This window comes from Penicillium chermesinum (genome assembly GCF_028974085.1).
Source record: "Penicillium chermesinum strain IBT 19713 chromosome Unknown utg000002l:1.0-5270490.0:1.0-5274688.0, whole genome shotgun sequence".
Classification (NCBI taxonomy): domain Eukaryota; kingdom Fungi; phylum Ascomycota; class Eurotiomycetes; order Eurotiales; family Aspergillaceae; genus Penicillium; species Penicillium chermesinum.
The window spans coordinates 129968-152746 of NW_026695312.1; the positions used below are offsets into that span (position 1 = coordinate 129968).

The window sequence follows — 22779 nt, forward strand, 5'->3', positions numbered from 1 at the left end:
AGGTAAGACAGGATTAACTAAGGATCCTGTCTCTGTGGAAATCGGCCGAAGGGCAAGTAGCAAGCAGTGCAAGTGAATCTGTTTAGAAGTATAGCAAGGTGTAGGAGATGAGGAAGGTTGGGGACGCGCGATAAGAAGAGGGGGGAGAGGAGAATAGAGCCTGAGTCAGGTACCGCGTTTGCCGGTTCGTGGACCCCCCCCGGAGAATGACGGGGTCACTCTCTCCGGGTCAGCCCCTCACGGGCTCTAGACTATTCGCCTCTGCGCTATAAGCTATGAACATTACTCATTGGGTGACTCAATCACCTGGCTCTAGGGGTCACGTCATATATCCTGAGATGTTCAACGGCAATCGTGACTGCATCCTTATCTAAGCTTGGCCACTTGCCAACCATGGAACTGCTTCCAATTTGGGAGTCCGAGCTGATTCATCTAAAACCACAAAGGTCGTCAGTTCCCTGTTCTGGGCCTCCCTTAAGGAACAGTGACTGGTGGGGACGCTGAAACAGGTCACGGGTTGAGGTGACGCGAACTGAACCTTGGGGTTGGTCCTGCGCATTCCTCCCTAGGCGCCACGTTTCTCCGTCTACCGGGCCCGAGGCCCCAGGATTCTGGAAAAAGTAAAGATCAAAGCACATAAAAGCAGCAACTTGGCTTAGATTCGTTTATTAATGAGGTATGGCCGGCTTGGTTAGGCCGAAAAGCTGATAGATGTTGATACAGGGAGATTTGCGCGGGGTTGAGGCCCCTGATTCCGTGGAGGCTCTTTTAAGTCTTCTTCTTCGCAGCTGCCTTGGCCTTAGCTGCCTTCTTCTTGTTGCTGTTGATCATCACAATGCCTATGAATGTGCCGACCACGGCCGATCCAAGCAACGTCAAGATCACGGGGATACGGATGGCCCAAACGCGGGGAGGGAAGAGGGCGTGGATAGGGTGGCCAGGCACAACAAAGGGCTGCACGGATGTGGATGTCAGTACACAGTAGTTCATCATTTGGTCTGGATCATTGAAGATCTCAAGGTAATAGGTCAATCCCACCATCAATAGGGTCCAGGCCGTATAGTAGAGGAAGATAGCAGTTGCGGCCAAAAGCATGGCGGATCCCACGAGCTGGCCCAGCTAAACTTCAGTTAGCCAGGGATTCCCAGCAAATTAGACTTCAGAGCGAACAAACCATTCTGTAAAAGAGCGATCTCTTGGAAATAAGGAAAAGAAGGAAAGGAGGGGAAATGAATGAGCCCGATCAAAAAACAACAGCGAAGGTCGTTCAGGAGCAAAATAATGCGCGACTTGGCCTCTGGTGCATGGTCACGTGACGACGACAATCTTTTATCTGAGCTGCGACCCAGAAACGGACCGCCAACCACCTCCTTTGATGTTTCCTTCTCCCACCTTATTTTCGCCTGGAATCGCCTGAGTTCTCCCGCGGGTTTTCATCATGGCGGATCCAGTGGTGCTACAGTCTGCGGTACGAGTGCCCACGCCTCCCCCAGGCGTGACATCCCCCGGTGCAGGCTCGAGAAAACGATCACCTCCTTCGCGCTCGCCTTCCCTAACCGCCGTCGTTCTGCCCCCGGAGATTCGTCGCGTGACGATACCGGTGTTCCCTCTATGGACCCCGAGCGTGCGGTTGAAAGAGAACGCCAGCTCGCCGAACGTGTGCGTGAGCATGAGCGAAAAGAAGCTGCGCGGAAGCCCTTGACGGAGGAAGAGAAACAGGCATCAGCCAAGGCAGAGTACGAAAAACTGCTGAATATGCGATCCGGTGGTACCTATATCCCACCGGCCAGGCTCCGTGCTCTGCAGGCTCAGATTACGGACAAGTCGAGTAAGGAGTACCAGCGCATGGCATGGGAAGCGCTGAAAAAGTCGATCAACGGTTTGATCAACAAGGTCAACGTCTCGAACATCAAGTTCATTGTTCCTGAACTCTTTGCCGAAAATCTGCTCCGAGGCCGCGGCCTGTTTTGCCGGTCAATCATGAAAGCCCAAGCGGCCAGTTTACCCTTTACACCCATTTATGCTGCCATGGCTGCGATCGTCAACACGAAATTACCTCAAGTGGGCGAACTTCTTCTATCCCGCTTGATCGTCCAGTTCCGCAAGGCGTTTAAGCGAAACGACAAAGCTGTCTGCATCTCTTCCACGACTTTTATCGCTCATCTATGCAATCACCTGGTCGTCCACGAAATGCTCCCCGCTCAAATTCTTCTCTTGCTCTTGAACAAGCCGACCGATGACAGTGTGGAGATTGCGGTGGGCCTTACCCGAGAAGTTGGACAGAAGTTAGAAGAAATGAACCCCACAATCGCCCTTGGAGTGTTTGACAAGCTCCGAAGCATCCTACATGAGGCCGATATCGACAAGCGGTCACAGTACATGATTGAAGTTCTTTTCCAGGTCCGCAAAGACCGATACAAAGATAATCCCGCGATCAGGGAGGAGCTTGATCTGGTCGAGGAGGAGGATCAGATCACTCATCAATTCAGTCTGGACGACAAAATTGAAACACAGGATTCCCTGAATATTTTCAAATTTGACCCCGAATGGGAAAAATCTGAGGAGGATTACAAGAATCTCAAGGCAGATATCCTAGGCGAGGATAGTGACGAGGATGAGGACGAGGACGAGGACGACAGCTCCGACGAAGAATCCGATGCAGAGGAGCAACAAATGGACATTAAGGACCAAAGCAATACCGATCTGGTCAACCTGCGCCGAACGATCTACTTGACAATCATGTCCAGTGTGGATTTCGAAGAATGCTGTCATAAACTTATGAAGATTAACCTACCTGTGGGTATGGAGCCGGAACTACCCTCGATGATCATCGAGTGTTGCTCCCAGGAGCGCACATACTCCAAATTCTACGGCCTGATCGGTGAACGATTCGCGAAGATCAATCGCTTGTGGTGCGATTTGTTTGAGACTGCCTTTGCCAAGTATTACGACACAATCCACCGCTACGAAACGAACCGTCTTCGCAACATTGCGAAGTTCTTCGGGCACATGCTTAGCAACGACGCCATTGGATGGCATGTTCTATCGGTCATCCACCTCAATGAGGTAGAGACTACGTCCAGCAGCCGTATCTTCATCAAGATTTTGTTCCAGGACCTCGCAGAGCACATGGGCCTCCCCGCGCTTCAATCGCGGTTCCGCGACGAGATCCTGATGCCAAGTTTCGAGGGTTTATTCCCCCGAGAGGATCCCCGCCACACTCGTTTCTCGATCAATTATTTTACCAGCATTGGTATGGGTGTGCTTACAGAGGACATGCGAGAGTATCTCAACAACCTCCCTCGTCCGACTGCCCCTGCTCTTCCTCCTGCTCGATCTCCTTCTCGGTCGTCAAGCCGGTCTTACTCCACATATTCTCGCTCCTCACGATCCCGATCCCCATCCCGTTCCGGGACCCGTTCTCGGTCCTACTCATACTCCCGGTCTCCCTCTAGGGACCGAGGCCGCTCCTACTCTCGTTCCATTACTCCTTCGTCGAGGGGACGGAGCTACACACCTTCCCGTTCGCGCTCTCCTGTCCGACGCAGCCGTCGTAATGCTTCTTACAGTCGGTCTCGCTCGCCGGCTGATCGGTCTCGGTCTCGGTCTCGGTCTCGGTCTCGGTCTCGGTCTCGGTCTCGGTCTCGGTCCCGATCACGTACGCCTCGCAGGGGTCGTACTCGGTCTTTTGACTCGCGCACCCCTAGCCGGAGTCCGCGTCGCTCAGTTTCGCGATCTGTGACCCCACCCCGACGTGGACGAGCTTCCTACACCCGACGGAGCCGAAGTTATTCGAGGTCAATATCTCGCTCCGTCACACCTCCCCGCCGTAGGCCCGTCTCTAAAGACGCCCGAGGCTATTCCGAATCTGTTTCGCCGCCACCTCGTCGCAGACGGCACTCTTCCTCTCGTTCTCCAAGCCGCACCCCTCCGAGGCGCCGGGGTGATTCACATGGACGAAGCTACTCGAGAACACCTCCTCGTCGCCGCTAGGTAACGTGGTTCAGAGAAGTGGCAAATAGTATATTTGGTCCTAATTAATTTTACAGTTTGGAGAACAAAAACCCCCCTGCTCCAGATCATTGATACCTCTATTTCGGGAAGGGCAACCGGGCTGCTGGTTATTGGGAGCGACATATTTCACAGTGTAGTTGTTTTTATAGCGGCGTCCTTTTCTCGACTTAAGGCGGCCGCACTCTAGTCACTCCTATGCAGACGCTAGATATTCAAATGCAAATCAAGTCTCATTGGGTATCAAACAAACCACCGTTCCTCTTTTTACTACAGGCCGCATTGTGTGTCCCTTCGTCCACGGCTCTATCTAAACCTCCAGAGCTTCCCACTGGCAACGATCGCAACGACAATTACCCCCCAGAGCGCCACAAGCCCATTCTCTCCGCTCCTTCACGGGCAACCCTATATCACAATAATGGTTTAAAATCTCCGTATCCTTTCTAATTCCTCCGGCACCGGCAGGCTTGCTCTCCACTTGCCCGTTGGGTAATGTGCGAGTCCAAATAGCTTTCTCTTCATTCGTTCTCGCTCGGAACGTGATCTCTCCACCCCACTCCCAGCGCACATTAGGATCACAAGAATGGTTCGCCAAGCACCACAGCGGGTGAACAGCACATAGCTCTGGTCCACCGTCCCAAGTCGAGAGCCGCCCAGAGGCCGTGCCACGGAATTTCGCATACAGGGTGTTCAAAACCCAGGTGTCGTACCGGGGGAGAGAGGCGTAGGGATCGATCTCCATTTCCTCGAGGAAACGCGTTGGTTGGAGGATATTCAACTGGAACGAGAAGGGCAGGGAGAAGTCCGGAGGCGTACCAGACGCATCGGTTTTAGTCTGATCTCCGCCATTGACGAAGGCGTCGATGTCAAAATCGTGGAAATCGCCCCAGATATACTTGACTTCAGGCAGATCTAGCGCATGTACGTCCTGCGTAGCAGACATCGCAAGGGCCCGGCCCAACAAAAGGAGATACAAGTAATCTGCTTTGTCCTTTGGGTCGGGGATGTCCTTTCCGATAGACTCAAGGCCGTCTTCTAAGCCGCAGATGGCCCCGTGGTAAACTTGCTGCGCAGTATCGTGGCAGTCTTGACTACAGAATATCGTATCAGCACAGCCGCCCTCGCAGGCAACCGGCGGCTCAGCAGCAGAAAGCTCCGGGAGAGGCGCATTGCAGGCATCACAGAGATCGTCATGGAGGCGGTTTGTCGCAGTAAGCAAAGATGTTTCCCGCAAGATGATCTCGTCAGCTGCAATGTCTTCCTTCGCGAAAAGGCCCAGTTGGACTGAAACCTCGGTATCTGCATCTGCATTCTCGGGAGCAGTCGAGTCATGTAGGGCAGGAAGAGCGACAGCTCGGACTTCGCATTTTGGCGCTACTTTCTCAAGTCTTTTGTTGAGGAACTCCAACTCTTCTGGCGAGCGGCGATCGGGTTCCTGAGTGTTCCAAGGGTATAGGACGCGGCGAGCAGAGCCTTGGGCGGGTAGACGAGCCGAGTCAATAGCATCTAACTCGATATTCCCCTCGGCAGCTGTGCGTGACTTGTAGATCTCTTTAATACGCTCCATTTGCTCATCTAGCGCAACGTGTGCTGCGCTATTCGCCGTATCGTGGACCAATTGGCGTATCAGTCCGATTCCGCGTACGCCAAACTCATACGCATCTCGGTAGCAGCCACAGCGCATTAGCCCGCGAACTAGGATTGTATAGACCTCGCTGATGAGGCTGTTGTATTCTTCCAATGTTACCCCAACTGTTCCGTCGTCATCGTCATCCTCCTTCTCCTCTTGTTGTTCGCCCTCGATCGGTACACCAGTCTGGGTTTGAGGAGGCGTGACACCTTCAACGGGGTCTTTTACCCTGCGTCTGGCGTGGAATTCGCAGCCTTCGGGGTCTACGACGGATTCGAGGAGGGACAGAGCACGATATGCGTCGGCGGCCGCGAGATCTGGGAAGCCCAATTGCTCATGGAGGCGGGCGCGGTCGAGGTACAGGTGTGGGTTATGAGGATCCTTATAGAGCTGTGAAGTCTTTGCAGCGCGCCCTTGCAATAATTGAGCGGCCATCGTGCAAGGGAAGTATGTGCATCTTGCAAAGTCCAGATCCGAGTGGGCGTTCCTTTTTTTTTCCCCCGGTGGGGCTGCGGGGAGTATCCCCTCCAACTTCAAGGTGAAGAGGCATCATATCACCAGGATTGGGGAAATTTCACCAGCGTGCGGTCGGCTTTCACCAGAAAGCGATTTCCATCCACCAGGTAATTTTTGAATTTACCGGAACCCAATTCAACGCACCAGGACGCGGAGAGTATCACTAGCGTATGGTTCTCTTAGCTGCTTTGGTGGAGTCTGATGTCCTAGATGAAATGTTCATTGGCTTGGGTAAAATTCCTTTGCCTACGAATTGGAAATTTTGGGCTTGTACATACTATTCTAGTTTTGAGATAAGAGGGCCCTTAGAAAGATGGCTTAAATTCTTATGAGTCGGTGTGTATACGCCCCTCCCACCACTGCCCGCTGTTACTACTATAGTAGAAAGCATATGCAAACTAATGCCGTCTGCCCATCCTCCGCATTACTCCGAGGTTCGCGCTCATTGAATACAGATTCCTTCTCGATCAGGTGAAAGCCCAATACGGTGCACAGGCGTCATGATGTGACTTGAACGAGATCGTAGGATTGTCTCGGCTGTCTACTGTTGTCCCAGGGGAATAAGTAGTAATGACCCAAACTATCTAGCTTTGGCCGCGAAAACATTCTAGAAAGAATCTTGATAGTTTTCGAATAGTCCTCGTATGAGTACCTATGAATACCTATGGATTGACAAGTACTATTCACCTTCGCAACCCTGGAAATGCCATTCTCAATGCTGGGGGAATCAAGAGAAATAAAACAGAAAGACCCATCCTGTGTGCCAGAACGCAGTCATCACAAGCATTCTGAAATATTAATAGAAAAAGCGTGTCAAAGGGAGCATCTCTGCGAACGACACGGAAAAGAAAGTAAGTCGAGTATTCACATTACCTGTTGCCACAATTAGTACCCAAATGCTCGATTGGTCCCAAATACCAAAGACTTACAAGGCAGTTCTCATCAAGGACAATGGTGGCTCCTTCGCCGGTTTGGTCCCCACCGAAGGAATCGAGGTCAGCTCCTAGACCTTGACGACCACGGAGGGTGGCAGCCAGTCGAGCGAGCATACTTCTCTATAGGAAGGACAAAGTATTAGGAAGGGATTCATAGAAGCCCAAGAACGGGAAGGGCTAATGTTCATGCACGAACCGTAATGTAAGCCTCGCTCATGCCACCGCGCCGATCAACATCGTTTTGGCTGATGATCCGGTAGCTGTCATGAAGGCTCTTACGACTCTGCAAACCAGGTACTATGTGCCCATGTGGACCAAGTATGTTGGAGAGATGGTCCGGATTCAGGATGTTAATCCCTTGGCGGGCCTGGGCCTGAGCATGTCGGTCCGGAGAGAATATTTTGATGGTGTTGTCAATGCCCGAGACGGCCATCATGGGTTCATAGGGATGACCTGCGTTTCTCAGTCAGGGTTGAAAATATCGATATTACCAAAAATTTCCCTGCTCACCTTGTACCACGTTGACAACCTCGCTATCTCCTTCCAAGATGTTGACCAGTTTCGAGGTCTTCCGGTCCCAAATAAAGACGTGGCCTGAGTCACTCCCACTGACCACATACTGGTCATCCAAGCCAAAGAAATTGACATCCTTGACGGTTTTGATATTGCAATGTCCGCGGTAGGCTCTCATGTGAGAAGAGCAAGGCGTGTTGATTTCAATTTCGCCACGCCGAGATTGGCTGTCGCTATAACGCCGGCGGTATGGCTCATCACTGTCACTGTCAAAGGCCACGTCATAGTCCCATCCATCCGAGGAATCTCCAGGATCGTCATCTTCGCTTTCATGGTCCCCGCTCTCGCTCGAGCGATCCGAACTCTCATCCTCGCTGGTCGGTTGATTTTCCACCATTCTAGGCGTGGCAGTCGTGTCGGGCCCCCTGTAGGATCATCATCTTGCGCAGGGTGATCGTGATGACCGGGCTGAAGATTCATCAACCCAATCGGTAGCTCTGATTCCATAGGGGCAATACCGGCTGTCCCATCGTCTCCTAGAATTCCTTCATCAGACTCACTTTCAGGATCATAGATTGCAGTGTGAAGTCCCCCGAATGCCCGATTAACAAAAGCAAAATTGACACCGTTAGACGCCGCCATCAAAATACCTCTGCCAACGCGCAGAACCCAGAATTTCGTGGCGGATGCACGATCAAGAGATTGAACTGAAGACGACGCGATGGAGACACGGCGTCTATCGAATCGAGCAGCTGCCGTTTCTTATATCCTCTATGGGTATCTTCACGGCATTACCAAAGGCCGTCACTGCAGCTCGCTCTGTCTGGAACAAAAACCGCGCACCTTCATGGCCTAGCTCAGAATAATCCACATTAACGATCGGGACATCGCTCGCTAAGCTCTGAAGATACGGGATTAGAATGTCATCTATGGCCTCTTCGCCCGCTTCTTCGGGGATGGGAAAGCGGCCATACGGCCTGGTATTGCATGACCAGCGCTTGAAGCCGGCTAGGAGCTCCGGTCTACCACCGCGCAACCACAGCAAGATCGCCTTAAGGAAGTCATAGCCAAATTGTGCCTCTCGTTCAATTGATTCGTCTTCACTTGGTGCAGGGATAATGTTCAAGAAGTCCGTATGCAACTGGGGATCCTCAGCTTCATCATTCCGGCCCTTCAAAGATTGAGCAAGAGTCCCAGCAGCTTGAACAAACCTCCAAGAGGCCAAACGATTCCGACGGAGAGTTTGCTGCAAAGACACGATTTCCTGGGTTGGATTCAAGGGGTATCGCCAGCTTCGGATTATTGTGTTCATTCGCGGTAAGTAAGTAGATGCCAAGTTGAAGACTGACTCAAAGGATTCTGAATACAAGGAGAGATCTGTTGGGTCCAGTTCGACATTTTCCACAGGGGTCCTTTTAATTGAGAAAAGAGCGCGTCGAAGCTTGACAAGTCCCTTTGCGATCTCCATGCTAAGCTTCTGAGCATCGCTCAAAACCGAGTCCCGGGCACGTTCCAGTATAGATTCGGGCGATTGATCGTCCACCTCAGAAAGGTCCAGAATCGGAACATCTGATACATCGCCGTTATGAAATCCGAGTCGAGTTGTTTGCCGCTCCGCAGATCGGCGACGATACTGATAACGAGTTGCACTCTCTTGGGATGACGTAGAAGTAGGCTTAGAACGCTTGCGTTTGCGGGTACGGGAGTTGTTTTTGCGGTGCTTGCTGGGACTCTTTGGTCCGGAGTCCGGGCCGTTAGAGGAGTCTCGGGCATCCGGACTGCGAGCAAGATCAAAGCTGTAGATGTGATCGCCAGACCAGCTGACTACCATCTCGTTGGGATTTGCGTCACTGATTTTGCAAGCTGTAATATGCCCATCGTCGAACTCGCTCATGCGATTCTTGCCTCCAGGCGCAAATCTTCGTACACACCGAGTAGCTTGGCCCATCATTTCGTCGTCCCTACTCCTTACACTCGGAGGAGATCTACTCGGTGAGCCCCTTTCAGCCGAGATATCTCGACCTAACATGCGACGATCATGCAAGAAACAATGCATATGGGCACCCCCGAGCGCAATGTAGTGCGGTTGAGATGGCGAACAGGAGATGGTATTGAGGTCGAGGTTAAAGCGTTTGTAAGAGATAAGCGGTGGTGGTACATTAGAGTCATCATGTTGCAAGCCTGGACGGTAGGCCATAAAGCCTTGACCCCCATTCGGTGCGGGATATGCCGATGATGGCTGGCGCAGGTCCCATTGCCGGACCTCACCATCTTCAGAGCAGGTCAGAAAAAGATGCGGGGACGATTCGGTGACGATGCGCTTTACACGATCGGCATGACTTCGATAGACCCTAGCATTGGTGTTTGATTCATTTAGATATGTGGTTCCGTCAAAGAAATTATTGAAGCGGCGGCTTCGCGCCGAAGCGGCCAGGGCGGAAGTGGCAGCCGCATTGCCGTTTCGACTCGCATACTCGATGTCGAAGACACGCACCTGAGAATCACCCGCGCAAGTGACCAAGGTCCGGTCATTGGAGTGGGGCATGAATTTGACAGAGAATATGTTAGCCTTATGGCCCGTGGCGACCGTCGTCTTCAAGGAAAATGGCGCATCGCTCGAGTCTGATTGATAGGAGTAAATATTGAGATGTCGGTCATCTGAGCCTGAGGCCAGCAGACTACCAGATCGGGACCAACTATGACAGCTCAGTTAGTAGGCATATTCTGCAAGCGCAGCGCGACAAAGGATATCGTTGGAGGCGAATGAAAGTGAGATGACCGGTAAACTAAGGGAAAGGTCGGGCAACGGGGTTGAAGCAGATGGGCTGATGTTAGCGTACCTGAGGGCATTAATGCAACCCATGTGGCCACCCAACTCATTCACGATATCAAGATCGTCAACCCATTCTTGGGAGCCGTAGATGGTTCGCAACCCGGGGCGCGGGGGAAGATCGCCGCATTCGCGCTGCCAAAGGCGATCATACAGGGTGCTCCTCATAGTGACGGTTGCTGCCATTGCCGAGGCGGGTCGAAGAGAGGTCACTCAAGGCGACCGGCGCACATGGCGAATTGGAATAGCCCCTGGACGCGAAAGAGATGTTCCGGACAGTTAAGATTGGTTTGATCTGCTGCGAGGACCCGTTATTCGCAGTGGAGCTTAAGATGACGTCAAATAGGGAGACCTCCGGGGTTTGGGGAGAGCGAGGTGGAAGCAGAAATCAAAGAGACGTGATAGAAGAGATAAGGGAGCGCATCTTCGAAAAGAGCCGACGGGGTGGGAAGGCACACTAGAGTTGGCAAAACCGAACTGGGAATCGGCGTTTTCTTCCAACGATCCAGACTGTTCCAAGCAACGCAGATGGTTGAATGACGGGTAGTTGAGTCAGCAACTGCCAAAAAGCTGGTTAAGACTTCCAAGGTTGATTAGCTTGATTTAGGTATAGGTACTTCCGGGGTACCTCCACCAGATGTACTGACGCGTAGTGGGGCTGCTAGAACGGTACATGCAGGAGAAGTACTCCCCGAGTCCTGGACCCGGGAGTTGTTGCGAGAAACCCAGGGCAGGTTCTTGGCATCTCAGACTGGTTTTAAGAAAATGTCCAAAACAAGATTGATTTCGCCTTTGCCGCTCGCTGAAACCCTCTATAGGCAATGTAGCAGCTACTTTTGGTCCTCAAAGGCTGCGGAAACCCCGAGACGAGTCTGACAGAATACGGTACGGGAATGTTTGGAAACCGGATGCTGGAATCTTCTTTGGATTTCTTTGAACCCCCTGCAGGTACTTTTAGTGGCTACAAGTGTTCGGTACTCAGGACCCATTTTGAGTGCAACAAACCCACCTGGTCTCTTTTAACACGGGGGATGCTGTGGGCCCGACTCATCCGCGTTGCAAATCCGGTCATACACGCTCTCTTCGCCAAATTCCTTCACGCACCCTTGCCCCCGCGGATTGGCCCGTACTAAGCTGCGTGGCAAGGCTGCGTACCATCTCTCGTTCGCTACGCACCACCTCGGCCTCCAGGGTTTGCATCGCACGGACTTCTTGTAGCATGAGTTGGAGGGTATCCCCCAGCCCAATAGCAACCCGGGCCAACGCAGACTGCTCTAGTCGCTCGAGCTCGCCAAATCCCAAGATGTCCAAGCTTTGTAGTTGTCGCACGCTGAGCTCCAGCCTGGCACGTAGCCCCTGTAACTCCTCCTTCCAGCTCCCGTCTAGCGGGTCAATGAAGACGAGGCCCGCCATGACCCCAGACTCCTCCCGTTCTTGCCAGATTTGGCCTACTCCTTCAATCCAGTCCTCGAAGACGCCCACCGCCCGCGCATAGCGCCCACCCAACTCCCTATTGACTAAGTCAGATGTCTCCTGTAATACTTGGGAGAGAATTTGAATTTGCTCAGAGATGCCATGAGGGCCATTGCGATCCCGACAATTCTGAGCCCAGCACTGCAACGCCTGCGCATTCAACTGTCGCTGTCGCAGTTTCTCATTCTTAAGCATCGTTCGGTATTGATTCGCAACCGCATCATACTGCTTCTGTAGGCGAGAGTCAGATTCGGCTTTCCATTCGGACTGCCGTTGAAGTTGATTTGAATGGAACAAGCTTAATTGGAGAAGCTCTATCTGCAGTGCTGTAATATCCGGCCACGAGCATGGAATCAACAAATCGCCCGTTCCAGTCGGCTCACCAGGAGTAGGCGTAGGAGGTTTCCCAGCTTTGCGAGGCGAGAAGTGCTGTTGATAAGTGGAGAAGCCGGGTCGAGATTTAGAACTAACGGGGGTAACATCTGTGGCTTGCTTTGCCGTCGGCGTCAACTGGCTTCGATGCCGAGCATGTCCTCGCACAGCGGCTGGGGGGCCCGATGCCGCACCAACTGGCTGTCGTAGCGAGGCGGATCGCACAGGACGAGGTGGGGGTGGCATATCTGTCTTCTTGGGGGAAGAAGGCCTCGACGTGGAAGGCGCAGGCGCAGCGGATCGTGATGGCGGCTGTTTCTGCGTAGCTGCTGAACCAGGAGCAGGCGGGAGGGCCTTTGAAGTAGATGCATTGGTCTTGGTCGAGTATGTTTTCAATGAAGTGGGACGCATCAGGCTTTGGCGACGTGTAGGAGCTGCTCCTTGCGCAGGAACCGCGGAGGAAGATTTAGATGAGGGGCCTCGTTTTTCAGGTTCTGGGCCTGTTTGCTGTTGCCTCTTGGGAGAGACAGACCCCCGTGGGAGTCTGCTCCCAGGCGGAGGCAGCCGGGCCTGTCCCAATGACGGTACATCTTCGCGAGTGGATTGACTTGGTTGAGGAGGAGAGTCCGCCCGCGGGGGATACCACTATCTTTGGCACCCTCGGGCGTGGGTACGGGGGCGGAGGTAGCTGTTTGGCGGGTTGGAGGCTTGCCAGTGGTCGATCGTGCACTGCTGGAACTCTGTCGGGAGTTAACGACGTCCTGGGGGGGTCGCAGGGGTTACTGACGGGCTGCCGAGGATCACGCGGCAAGGCTGATCGTGTTGGAATGGGCATGATGGAACAGTCCGCACCTTCAACCACGGCGCCTTGCGTGTCGTGATCAAGACGCGGCGGGGGCCAAAGAAAGGGTGACGGGGAGGATGCGCGTTGAGCACCCAAACAGAAATCGCGGTGGGGCTTGTCCTGTCATAGATCGATCCGATTTCAATTGATTTGATGCGATCATTACGAGCACTTGTATCTTACACTGCATTTACCTACAAATGTCCTTGGAATGATCAATGCATTCGCATATGAACTTCAACCCCTCCTCCAAAGCTTGGCTATTCCATGTTAAGTGCGAGAGAGAAATTGTGCTTGTGCTATGGGTCATCGATTATTCCGCCGGATGTACGGATACGGAGTACTCCGTACACTGCAAGTATCCACATGTCCATGGATTATCCTTTCCTAGGGAGAGTTCATTTGGCCTCGGAAAAACGGCAAAGGGGGGAACCAAGTGCATCATCCTTCGCGGCTTCCAGGTCGCATGTGGGAACCCTGCTCTTCCTCGTCAACGGCCCCGTGTACAGTACATCGGGATACTTGTGATTCTAATCCTTGCCAACGACGAATGGGTTGAAGCTGTCTACTCCATACCCATTGGAAACGGGGATTTCGTTATCTCCCCACGGGAGCTCCACCACTTCCCACGGCCCTTGCCACACTTTAATTGCATTCGCCAGAATGCCTCGGGGCCCCTTTGGGCGTCGTGCAGGCGACCAAACCTCAGTGACGCCATCTCGCAGCCTGGAGAATTCGAGAATTCGAGGCCTGACCTCGGACGACCCGGGATTCTCGGCAGGTACCACATGACTGCATACGAAACATACCAGGATCACGGAGTAGATGGACTCCATGTGCCTCTGATAACAGAATGCCGGTGCCTGGACGCGGGAATTCGGGGGCTCAGCAATGCGGGCTTTGGGGGTTACTTTGCAGTCCTCCACTTGGACTGATAGAAAAAAACGTCAGACATTCAGAAAATTAGACCAGACCAGACACGAAACCCACGGTTTGGGCTAGGTTGAGCAAGAAAAACAACTGGGAAAGTTGGAAAAGTCAATACGTAATGGCGAAATAGACTACTGGAGACTGGAGACGACTCCTGAACTGGGGGGGTCGCGCTCAGCCACTCAGAAGACTCTTGGCTTTGGGGGCGGTACCCCGTGGTACAGAGTACAAGGGGGACGGGGACTCTGCAGTCCGCATTGTGTTTGTATTTTAGGGCCTAAGGTAGCCGATATTCCTTCCTGAGAAAATCTTCCAAGTCTCCTTCTCCCCAAAGTCCATATCTACTAGGCCCTCGCCAGAATTATCGCGAACATGCCGGTGCCTCCCCTCTCGGGGCCCGTACCGCGTCCCATCCAAACACTGGGATCGTCCCCGACCTTCGATATCGCCCGCTGCTCCAGATGCCAGCAATCGCTCAGTTTGGCAGGTCCAGCTGGCTTTGGCGCCGTGCAGTTCGGCATGAATTCCTACTACTGTACTCGATGCGCCACCAAGGTCGGTTTCGTGCGATGAGTGCATTCAACGCCCTCCCAAGACAAACCACCAAACCGATTTGGACCCAATCTACCCAGGCTGGACCTGGAACCTCGGCTGATCCCAATCCTCTCTCCTCTCAATACTTCGCTCCTTTAATTCGCGACTAGTTCGACCGATACTTGTTCCTCGTGTCGCTCGTTTCGTTCCGGTCGCAAGCAGATGACAAGACATATCTTTCATTTTGGCTGAAATCACATTTCTCTGTCTTTGGATCAGCAAAGATTATCCCTGGTACTCTGAATGTCGAATGACCGCAAATTGGGAAAGTCGGGTGGCCGACCTGGAGTTGAAGCTCTCAAGCGGGAGGATTGGAATAGGAGAGGTATGTCCTGCGGATACATGGAGTTTAGTGAAATCTCTTGATTGAAACGCGAGTTGTATCATATTTCGATCACTGCCCCTGCATGCATTTCACGTTAGCTTGGCGTTGAGTGTCCCTGGCATAGCCGTTGCATTCTCTTGAGGCTGCAAGGCATCCTTTGCCGCCTACCTTAATACATGAGGCTTAGCCTTTGGTTCATCTTCGAGACCCTCAGAGTTGTGCAATGCCAATCTAATTTCATGATCCATCATGATATGAATATATGACATGTAGTTTTCCTGGTTCTCGTCTTTCATGCCAAACCTCAATGAGAGCCGAGAGACATAAGGGATCAGTTCACGTGGTATACATGACCTGCTTCGTGAATCAAGTCCATAGGCAAACCTTGCCCAAAGCTTGGGGGGTGTAGAAGGGGAGAGTATGGACATTACAGGCTAGCCCAGCGTTTGGGGGCCCGGTTTCCCCACGAGCACGGATCCGATCGGGTGCATCCTTGTCCTACCAAAGACGAGCGCATATAGCTCCTGTATACTGCGTAAACACCCGAGCCAAAGTCATACCAAACATCTGCTTTCCTCTCACCAAGAATATAAATTTAGACTCTGGGAAGATCATCAGATCGGCACACGCCACTGAAGAACCCGCAGACCCTCTAGCAGATGCAGAATGGAATGACGTCTCATAGAGCCGGGAGCGACAGGTCCAGATCAAGCCGAGAGTTGCAGTGGAGGGGAGATGACAAAAATGACCGGGTCTTTTTACTCCTCACCAAAGGAACCGCAATCAAACGGGAAAAAAAGAAAAAAAGAAAAAAAAAGAAAAAAAAGAAAAAAAAAAAACAGCTGCAGTGCGACCGAGATGCAATGCGCCACCACCAGCCTCGGGGCTTCCCAGGGCGCACAGATCAACCCGCCCTTCGGCGTGTGGGCGGGCCGCCTGTACAGCAGCTTCCAGCACACTGTGGAACCTGTTCGCGATCATCTTCGAACTCAACCTCACTAGCCCACCCTCGCAGCCAGCCATGATTCTTCTCGCAGCTGCAGGTACTCTCATTGCAACTCGCATCGTGACATCGTGAATCAATAGTCGCTAGATTTGAGGCGAATCTCAGGATGCAGGGCCGTCACTGCCAATGGAGTCTGACTGCTCCAATCCAGGTCTCGCCCCGACCAGCCACCCGGGCCATGGGGGTGAACTTTCGTCACGGATCGTCGATCCCTCAAGAAGGGATGGACAAGGTTGGGTCGGATCAGATCTGACTGGCCCACTTAGCAGCTTTTAGCAGCTTTTTGAGCCGAAGGAGCTCCATCAGATCGCAGAAGCACCCGGCCTATGATCTTATTGCTTTTGCGCTCGATGCCGCTGCAGTGGGAATGGGCCGCTCCGCGCTCCACTCGAGAACCCCTCCTGAGAAGCAGGGAACACCTCGACCCAGCTCTGGCGGTGTAACCCGTCGAAGCGCTGCATGGCTGCATGGCCCTACAAGAATTTGAAGATATCCCCCATTGGCTTGCGGCTGTTCATCCGGTTTGCCTTCTGCGAAAGGGAGGAGGGCAACCCGGGTTCGAGGATGGCAATCGTCCAAAGACCAATTGATTTACGATGAGGCAAGTTGGCTTTCGGTTCACCTAGAGCAAGTTTGGTAGAAAGAAGAGTGGGGTAGGCGAGGGGAGAAAAAGCAAGCAAGCATCAAAAGACTTGACACCAGTGCATTGGAGAGGTGGAGCTATTCCCACTGGGGTGGTACGGGGCGACAATCTATTGCATTTTGGCGAGGACAGGAGGAGCTGAGCTCGGAGGCGTCCGTGATTGAAATGACATATCTCAGCATCGTCGAGAGGAGCAGAACCCCGTCATGCTGCCATCTGACTGGCTGGCTGGTCGAGGGTGCATCTCGTTGGGTCTCGCCTACAAATCGTTTCCAAGCCATTATTAACACTGCTCCAATTAACTAAATGTAAGTCGCCCTGACTATGAGAAATCCAGGCTTTTAAGAGGAAAAAAAGAAAAATGAAAATTTGAAAATTTGAGAATGAGAGAGAGAGAAAGAGAGAGACTCCTGTGAAACACTTCATTCTTTTGCTCTTCCCCCTCCACCTTTTCTTTTTTTTTTCTTTCCCCCACTGCTCATAACAATCTACATCCTTTTCTCAGGGGATGGTCTTCTCCCCCCTTCGACCCTCCAATTGCAGCCCGTCCAACCTGGTGACTTGCATCGATTTGACCCAGAACACCCGAGGTATGTCATATTGTGTATCGCTTCCCAAATCTGTCGCCTTCTTATGCCTGGTGATTGTCGTTCCCCCCCCCGGGTCAAAGTGGAGGGAAAGCAGCCTTGGTTAACCACCTGGCTCACCTCATCCACTGATCCTTCGACGATATATCTGACCTCCACTAGGACCGACCTTCCTGTCAGAGAAAGCATTGGCTCTGCACAAAGCTCATTGTTTTAATTGCAGTTCCGACCGGCCAAACCAGCCCACCGAGAGTTTCGCAACTTTGACCGGATTCCGAGCTATCCAGCTGTTGTTGCCGCACAGCAGAGCGTTACAGAGCAATAATCGAGATTTCCAGAGCGAAAGGCCTTGATCACCCACCATGCCGTTTCTAGGCAAGGAAAAGAGACGTAGTCCCAGATCTCTCAAATCAGATGATGAATTTGTTGTCTTTCTACAAGGAGTAAGCGTCTTGATATCATGATGTGACCGAATTTGACTCCCCTCGGTTCTCTAACAAAGCAAATCACAGATCCCTGGCCACTGTCGTTGGCAAGAATTGAAGGATCTGGTCCGCCAGACGGCTCAACACATCCGGCAAGCAGTGGTATATGATGACAGTCATGGATTCCCTACCGGCCTAGGACAGATCATTATCAAGAATGAAGATGAGGCCTGGCGAACATATCGTGAGTAGCGAACTTCATCGATCCCTTGAGGAATAAAATCCTGACAAGACGCAGACCGGTTATCAACCAACGGATGGGAAGGTCAGAGCTTGGTTGTCACACTCTCACGCATCAGCGCTCCCACAAAACCGATCGCCGGGCCAACAAGAAGCCCACCAGCAGTTCTGCAGACGTTCGTGCCCGGTCACTCCACACCTCCTCGATCTCACGGGAGCATGGCCCTGCCCCCATCTCCTGTGTCCCCCGAGTATGTCCCTAGACCCAAGCGGAATGTCAAAAACCCGTCGCTAACACACATGCAGCTGCACCCAGTCTACCAGCTCGACCTATCAGTACACCGAATACGGACCTATGATGGGGCCCATGCCCATTTCACCGCAGCAGTTCATGCCCGTAATGACTGAGCCCATGACACAGCCAATGCAGTGCTACCCCCCGTCCCCAATGATGCACGCCGCCATGTATGATGCCCCTGGGTGGAACATGATGCCCATGTATCCCATCTCGCCCATCTCGCCCATCCAGCCACTCCATGACTCGGGCGAATACACCCACTGGCACCCGCAGGAGCCCTGGGCTACCCACACCGCTAATATCAATGCCCCATTCCCTTCTCAAACCTCACGGGCTGTTTACATCAACAACCTGAACCCTAGCACAACAACAGCCGACCTGCGGAGCTTGCTGCAAGGGACAGGAAACGTGGAGGAGTGCAACGTGACAGTCACATCCGACGCGTACGACAAGGAAGTCCAGACCCATGGCTCGGCGATCATGCACAGTGTTGAAGACGCAAGGCGTGCTGTCGCGACTCTGAACAACGTCATGTTCATGGGTTCATGTATTCGCGTGAGGACCGATTACCGTCATGCCGCTCGTAGCGGCAGCTGGGATAGCGCGATGACGCAGGACTCCGACCCGGTGAGTGAAAGCGGTAGCGAACTAAGCTCTGTCAGTGAAGACCATGGAGAGGGCATTCCCTTTCAGAAAGCGGCTGACCCTGGACAACCCCTGGTGGTGGACGGGTCAGGACAGCAGCGGCGGTCGTTAGAGATGCTGTCGACATCAGCTCCCAATTGAGCATGTAAAATGACGTGAAAGCGAAGTGAAAATGAGGGAGGTGCAGTGATGCAATATCCCCAATGGGAAGGAAATGACATATTATTATCGACCGCGTGGAGTTCTGGAACCAGGTGTTTGTGAGTTAGTGAATTATCTTTCACCCTTACGTTATTTTATTACCCATCGATGGTTTTCAACCTTGAGATTTAAACCTTGGCACTGTAGTAGGAAGCTTCAGGTTTAAGTTTTTTTTTCTCCCTTTTTTTGGGCCGTTCAAATTGGATAGGTAAGGTCCTAGTAGCCCAGAGGGACCCCCCAGAGCTGGGATGTCACGGTTTCATAACTCGACCATGAGCGGCAAGGAGTCATTAACCCCAGACATCCCGACCACCCGTATGGTGATGAGTAAGGAAGCAGCACAATAGATGGGCTTGACCAAAGATACCAGTACCTCGATATATATCTTAGGAAACCGTAAAGAGTCTCAATTCTGCAGAATTCCGACAACATTGCTTAGTATGACAACCTCAACGAGACTGCCCAATTAAGTGTTAGGCCCGTGGTAATCAGTGATTGAAGAAAACAAGGCAATTCACTGCTGCGTGGATGCAACAGCCTGGAACTTATATGGTTTATCGATAAGGGATCGTCAAATCATTTGTTCGATCGTGTCGGAATAATCCGCGGCAATGCAAAGTCCCTATATCCCATTTCCGAGTTCAACCAACCATATCCAACCAAACCAGTGCCCAAAACGCCATAATCATGAATAAAACAAGAAAAGAGCTGCAAACAGCTGTATTAAGATTGCATCATTTCGCGTGGTTGATCATTTCCGTGTACAGGTCGTCCGGGATTTTTTGCACGAGATAAACGGTCAAAGCGATTATCTCTTTAGCATCGAGCGGAGGCAGGGACCGCAATATTTTGTTAGGACTGTATCACTGTTAGCATTGGCTGCGCTACGAGAGAACATATCCCCTCACCTAGGACTTTCGAGAAGGGTATCCCGCATGCGTATCAACTGAGCGACAATGCAGATGATATTTAGATGCGGGCCATAGGCAAATAGGAAGTCCCATAGATGAAGCACCTCTGGCAAGGGAGGCGTACATGCACATAGCGTCAACACGGACGGAAACGCATACAGCTCCGCATGCAGGCCCTTCGAGGAAAGATGAGCAGCAAGCTTGGGTTCCACGATCTCTAGGCAGCGGTCCACCAACCGTAATCCCCTGTGGACCCCATCCATGGCCCCACGGATGTAGCCAGGGCACTCCTTGGTGACAAAGTAGTGGAAGAGGGCAAAGGCCTCGACTTCGCTCCGAGCTGCGTACAGAAAGGGGGCACAAAGAACGTTCATGCCTTGCACGTATATGGCAGAGTCAGCGACAAGACTGCTTGCAACAGATCCTGTCTCCTCGGGCTCCTCGGGGATCCTCGGGGGTGTATCAACAAGAGACTCCCTCTCACGCCGACGAGATGAGGTGGGCCGCGACTTGGGCTTCACTTTGGAATCGTGTAGCTTCCACGCCACAGCGTTGAGTAGGCGGATCAAACTAGCCTCGGTAACACGACGCTTGAAAAGGGGATCAGTCGCCAGGGTTCGAAACGTGTCGTTGCGAATCTTGCTGTAGGCTGGGGAACGACCTCGGTGAATCAACGCGAGATAGTCATCGGTGCGGACCGCGGGGATATTGAGGAGAATAAGCCATAGATATATTCGATAGGCAGACTACAGTCGCTAGATGTTAGCAGTGGACGATCATCACAACGTTTGAATGACTGCGGAATAGCCAGCACGCGATTCCTTACCATGCCATCACTATCTGCATCCACTCTACTTGATAGCACAAGATACTTCAGCTCCTGCAGCCCTTCACGAACCTTCCCATGCGGTGGCCCGTCGCGCAGATAGCTCTCTAACATCGAGCGCTTAACCCCAATACCAGAGCCTGTCTTCCGCGCAGGTCGTCTCGGAGCTTGGACAGGAACCGTCAGGCCTGTTTCGCGGGCTGCAGCATCACTGTTCGATCGCGCCCGACGGGTCGGGGTTCGTAAAGTTACGTTCTGAGTGGAACCGTCTCCAGCTTCGCTAGGCCGGGTTGCGACGCCTCGAGCGGACTGTGTCTGGGCAATCAAGGCGCTTGAAGTCGTCATGACCTGGTGGGAGCGTATTTTGCGTAGGGTTCGCATCGTCCGAGGCGATGCTGGGACCTCGTTGGCCCCCAAGGCCCCAAGGATTTTGATCGCTGGCCATGGCACTTATGACATTCAAGGGGTACGCGCCCTGAATGGTGGTTTTTGCGGCGGGTTGAGGGAGCGCGCCGGAGAGGCTGGAGGGATTCTGCCCGCCAGAGAAGTGTGGAGCACGCGCAGCTCTGGAGGTCCGAAACATTGATTCATCGAATACAAGTTACTCGTATCCACCTAGCATCGCATTACTACCCAGTTTCAATTTCTTGTATGTTTATATACTGCAAATAAATTGATTGTGAGGTTCAGGAAAACAGACTATCTTGATCGCTTTAGCCGTGCACTCATAAACCATGACACCCAAAACGCCACGTGAGATCGCCCATTCATACAAATCAGGCTGGCGTTTGGCTAGCCTCTCGTCTTCCGTTCCCATTCTCACCTCCAACAACGCTCCGGATGAAATCATGATACTGGAAGACTTCCCCGCGCTTGCCCATTCCCGTCTTAGCACCCCGTCCTCCGAACGCACGTCTTCCAGTGAACCCACTGAAGACCTCGTCAATTTGCTGTTCCGTCAAAGGCAAACCGCCATCTTCAGGCGCAGTATGTAGGGAGCGCGTCTCGTAGTTCTGCTACGTCAATCTGGCCATTGTCGTCGTCGTCAAATGCCGCTAGCGCATTGCTGAGCTCTTGGGCAGATGACATCGGAGACATCAATTGCGACAGGGTGTTCATAAAGGTCGCAAAGTTAATGGTCTGGCCAGCACCGGGCGGGAAGAATCGTGAAAGAGCCGGTGCAGAGGCATCTTGGCCTATTCGATGTGGGTTAATATTAGCCCTCCGGCAGCATTGACAACAAAAGTCTAGCACCTACCCAAGCTTATTAGAACGTCAGCGACATCATCCTTATTGACTAAACCATCATTGTCTCTGTCAAGGACCTGGAAGGCCTCTCGGATCTCCCTAACTTGATTTGCCGGTAGCTTCGACACGGCATCTACCTCTGCGCCAATTCTCCCATTCGATCTGTTGAGGATTGGCGACGTGTGGCCTGGTGACGCAGAGCCCTTGGTCGGGGATGGAGGAAGTTCGCGCGTAAATTTAGGCTGGGGAATGGGGGCTCTTGGCGAGATTTCGCCCTCTTCGACTGTGTACGACTGATTGAGTTTACTAGGCGACTGCACCGGCGTATATCCTCTGCTTGGTGAGCTTCCTGGGGTTCCTCCGCGAGCGGAGGGCGGAGAACTGGGGGTGGAAGGTCGACGGAAGGGCGATGCCCGCGGGCTGCCAAACGAAAGCGGAGACGGTTTGAAAGTGGGATTGTTTGCCTGTTTAAATACAGCGATGTTCTTAGTTGCATGATTCATCTGTGTGAGTGCCCGGGTCCCTTACCATCGTTGTTCTGATGCAACAAGTCCGACAGGCAGAGGACGAGTTGACGAGTAAACAATGCCCCGGCAACAAAGTCGGCCCGCGTTTGGCCCGTGCACGGCGATCGATCTTCCACTTCTGGGGGGGGCCCGCGACCTGTCGATTCTCAATTTGGAAGGGAAAAGGAGCAAGGTTGGGATGCTGTGTGATATATCACAAAAGGCACTGTGCGAACTATTCCTCAGGATCGATAACTTCCGAGTCACCTG

General features: G+C 52.6%; 9 protein-coding genes across 9 annotated transcripts; 3 read left to right on the top strand and 6 right to left on the bottom strand.

The window, feature by feature from the left end:
• Nucleotides 1-768: 768 nt before the first annotated feature.
• N7468_000833 (dolichol phosphate-mannose biosynthesis regulatory protein) lies at nucleotides 769-1177 on the bottom strand (the record flags this gene model as incomplete). The annotated part of the gene is made up of 2 exons (XM_058470130.1): nucleotides 769-1119; nucleotides 1175-1177. 2 exons carry the CDS (start codon nucleotides 1175-1177, stop codon nucleotides 769-771), a joined length of 354 nt encoding a protein of 117 aa, XP_058333271.1.
• Nucleotides 1178-1438: 261 nt separating this feature from the next.
• Nucleotides 1439-3997, top strand: N7468_000834 (pre-mRNA-splicing factor CWC22; the record flags this gene model as incomplete). Its single annotated transcript, XM_058470131.1, has 5 exons — nucleotides 1439-1461; nucleotides 1515-3406; nucleotides 3456-3658; nucleotides 3708-3797; nucleotides 3857-3997. The coding sequence occupies 5 exons, from the start codon at nucleotides 1439-1441 to the stop codon at nucleotides 3995-3997; spliced, it is 2349 nt and encodes a 782-aa protein (XP_058333272.1).
• Nucleotides 3998-4321: 324 nt separating this feature from the next.
• Nucleotides 4322-6076, bottom strand: N7468_000835 (putative MYND domain protein; the record flags this gene model as incomplete). The annotated part of the gene is made up of 1 exon (XM_058470132.1): nucleotides 4322-6076. One exon carries the CDS (start codon nucleotides 6074-6076, stop codon nucleotides 4322-4324), a length of 1755 nt encoding a protein of 584 aa, XP_058333273.1.
• A 945-nt stretch (nucleotides 6077-7021) lies between these two features.
• Nucleotides 7022-10621, bottom strand: N7468_000836 (WD repeat-containing protein; the record flags this gene model as incomplete). The annotated part of the gene is made up of 7 exons (XM_058470133.1): nucleotides 7022-7030; nucleotides 7087-7212; nucleotides 7289-7545; nucleotides 7603-8030; nucleotides 8090-8357; nucleotides 8401-10301; nucleotides 10446-10621. 7 exons carry the CDS (start codon nucleotides 10619-10621, stop codon nucleotides 7022-7024), a joined length of 3165 nt encoding a protein of 1054 aa, XP_058333274.1.
• An 882-nt stretch (nucleotides 10622-11503) lies between these two features.
• Nucleotides 11504-12691, bottom strand: N7468_000837 (uncharacterized protein; the record flags this gene model as incomplete). Its single annotated transcript, XM_058470134.1, has 1 exon — nucleotides 11504-12691. One exon carries the CDS (start codon nucleotides 12689-12691, stop codon nucleotides 11504-11506), a length of 1188 nt encoding a protein of 395 aa, XP_058333275.1.
• Nucleotides 12692-14426: 1735 nt separating this feature from the next.
• On the top strand, nucleotides 14427-14627 carry N7468_000838 (uncharacterized protein; the record flags this gene model as incomplete). The annotated part of the gene is made up of 1 exon (XM_058470135.1): nucleotides 14427-14627. One exon carries the CDS (start codon nucleotides 14427-14429, stop codon nucleotides 14625-14627), a length of 201 nt encoding a protein of 66 aa, XP_058333276.1.
• A 2944-nt stretch (nucleotides 14628-17571) lies between these two features.
• N7468_000839 (RNA-binding protein) lies at nucleotides 17572-18958 on the top strand (the record flags this gene model as incomplete). Its single annotated transcript, XM_058470136.1, has 4 exons — nucleotides 17572-17652; nucleotides 17722-17878; nucleotides 17933-18125; nucleotides 18181-18958. The coding sequence occupies 4 exons, from the start codon at nucleotides 17572-17574 to the stop codon at nucleotides 18956-18958; spliced, it is 1209 nt and encodes a 402-aa protein (XP_058333277.1).
• Nucleotides 18959-19922: 964 nt separating this feature from the next.
• Nucleotides 19923-21136, bottom strand: N7468_000840 (TBC domain-containing protein; the record flags this gene model as incomplete). The annotated part of the gene is made up of 2 exons (XM_058470137.1): nucleotides 19923-20675; nucleotides 20756-21136. The coding sequence occupies 2 exons, from the start codon at nucleotides 21134-21136 to the stop codon at nucleotides 19923-19925; spliced, it is 1134 nt and encodes a 377-aa protein (XP_058333278.1).
• Nucleotides 21137-21733: 597 nt separating this feature from the next.
• N7468_000841 (uncharacterized protein) lies at nucleotides 21734-22506 on the bottom strand (the record flags this gene model as incomplete). The annotated part of the gene is made up of 2 exons (XM_058470138.1): nucleotides 21734-21951; nucleotides 22014-22506. The coding sequence occupies 2 exons, from the start codon at nucleotides 22504-22506 to the stop codon at nucleotides 21734-21736; spliced, it is 711 nt and encodes a 236-aa protein (XP_058333279.1).
• Nucleotides 22507-22779: the final 273 nt, after the last annotated feature.